Source organism: Monosiga brevicollis, genomic scaffold (assembly GCF_000002865.3).
Source record: "Monosiga brevicollis MX1 MONBRscaffold_15 genomic scaffold, whole genome shotgun sequence".
Lineage (NCBI taxonomy): Eukaryota > Choanoflagellata > Craspedida > Salpingoecidae > Monosiga > Monosiga brevicollis.
Genome location: NW_001865052.1, coordinates 8,580 through 10,177, shown reverse-complemented (window position 1 = coordinate 10,177; position 1,598 = coordinate 8,580). Strand labels below are relative to the sequence as shown.

The window sequence follows — 1,598 nt, the reverse complement described above, 5'->3', positions numbered from 1 at the left end:
GTGCCACAGTTACAGACGAGTGCTGCTTGGATTGATGAGGCAGCTACAGCATCCATGTCGGTGCCAGCTTCACCCATGATCTCTGATGCTGATGACGAGGCGCCTTTACAGCAAGAGGCGCGTGGCCCGGTGCAAACCACGATGGCAGAGGGCGAGAACACGCCACAGCCAGTCATGCAGTCAGCAGCACAGCCAACCCCCACGAAACACGCGCCAACCCCGTCGGCCTCGATCATTTGCGTGCCAGTACCATCGGCCTCGGGTTCAACCTCGTCTCCGGCGCGATCGGCTGCAAGCTCAGCCTCGGGTACACTGCGGCGTAAGCGAGTGCCGCTGGCTGCTACCCCTGGGTCTGACGATCATGGCGATGGCAACAGCATCGCTACCAGCCCTGCTCCCTCAACATCCAAGCGAACGGCATCGGATGTCACGTGCACAGCTGCTGCTTCTTCCACAACGGCTCAGGCAGCGCAGTCGCCTCTTCCCGCAGCAAAACGAGCAGCATCGAGTGGCACGCGCACCACTACCGTTGCCGCTACTGCTACCACTCGCTCTGAAGCCACGATATCTGCTGCAGCTACGCCACCGAATCGACACAACGTCGCGCCAATATTTCGGTCGAAATCGGGGACAGAAAAAAAATATCTGATGCACCACGCGGCGGCTGAAAAGTTTATTAGCGTTCTGAAGTTGATGGATGATTACTGCATGCGATGTACCATTCGACAGGCGAAACCCGTCCTGAAGGCCGGGCATCGATGCGTATCTAATCGTGGTTGCGAGCGGTGTCACTTCGAAGGACACGAGACAAGACTTAAAAAATGTTCAGTGCACCTCGCATACCCCGACAGAGCCTGTTGCTACGCTTGTGGAATGCCAAGGAAGATTCGTGGATGGGATACATGGGATCACCGTTGCAGGCAGTCCCAGGGGCTGAATTCGGGCCTGAGCTGTATCCTCCTTTATTCGGACTGTCATCAGGGGCTGCGCGACCTGGCCCAGCGGATGGGCTACAACTTGAAGGAAATGACATTGAAGGATTTCGATACGCGCGACTTGTTTGTCAAGTGGCTGTACTCGTCCGGTCCTTGTCCATTTCCAGGGCGTGGGCATTGGCGTCTTGTGGAATTTGTGTTTGAAAGTGCGAGGATCCTGCTCCCCAATGAGGCGAAAGCCCAAGTCGGCCCCGACAGTTTTCGCACAGAAAGCTCTTTTGAGAAGCACAGAACACAGATCCGAATGTCAGAATGTCATCATCTTTTAGTATCTTCAATAACTGTTGAATAGACTGCATCTTTTTACTTGGAATGGCCATGATCTGCTTCAATTAATTGAAACTTTGCTGCATTAACCTCTTGCCTCTATATCCTTCCCTTTGCTTTTGACTTCAATTTTTTTCTTTTCTCACTGACACGCGCCACGATGAAGCGGGCCATGGGCGGGGCGCGCGCGCGCTCCTGGTGGTGCGTTGTCGTCGTTGTGGCGCGACGGGCAAGTGCTGCCGAGGTGCAAGCGACGACATGGATGAACGGGTGGCCAAACGACATTGCCGCGTGACCGTCGTGGATGGACCATTCTTGCTGATCTCGTGTTGGGCT

At 55.1% G+C, this 1,598-nt stretch overlaps 1 protein-coding gene across 1 annotated transcript in view; it reads left to right on the top strand.

Moving 5' to 3' along the window:
* The window catches only part of MONBRDRAFT_26567 (uncharacterized protein), a gene marked incomplete at both ends in the record, with an annotated part of 2,140 nt that extends 1,583 nt beyond the window's left edge, over positions 1-557 (top strand). The window contains one exon of the mRNA XM_001747079.1: positions 378-557. Coding sequence (XP_001747131.1) covers positions 378-557 — 180 coding nt within the window. The remainder of the gene's footprint in view (positions 1-377) is intronic.
* Between the last annotated feature and the right edge of the window lie 1,041 nt (positions 558-1,598).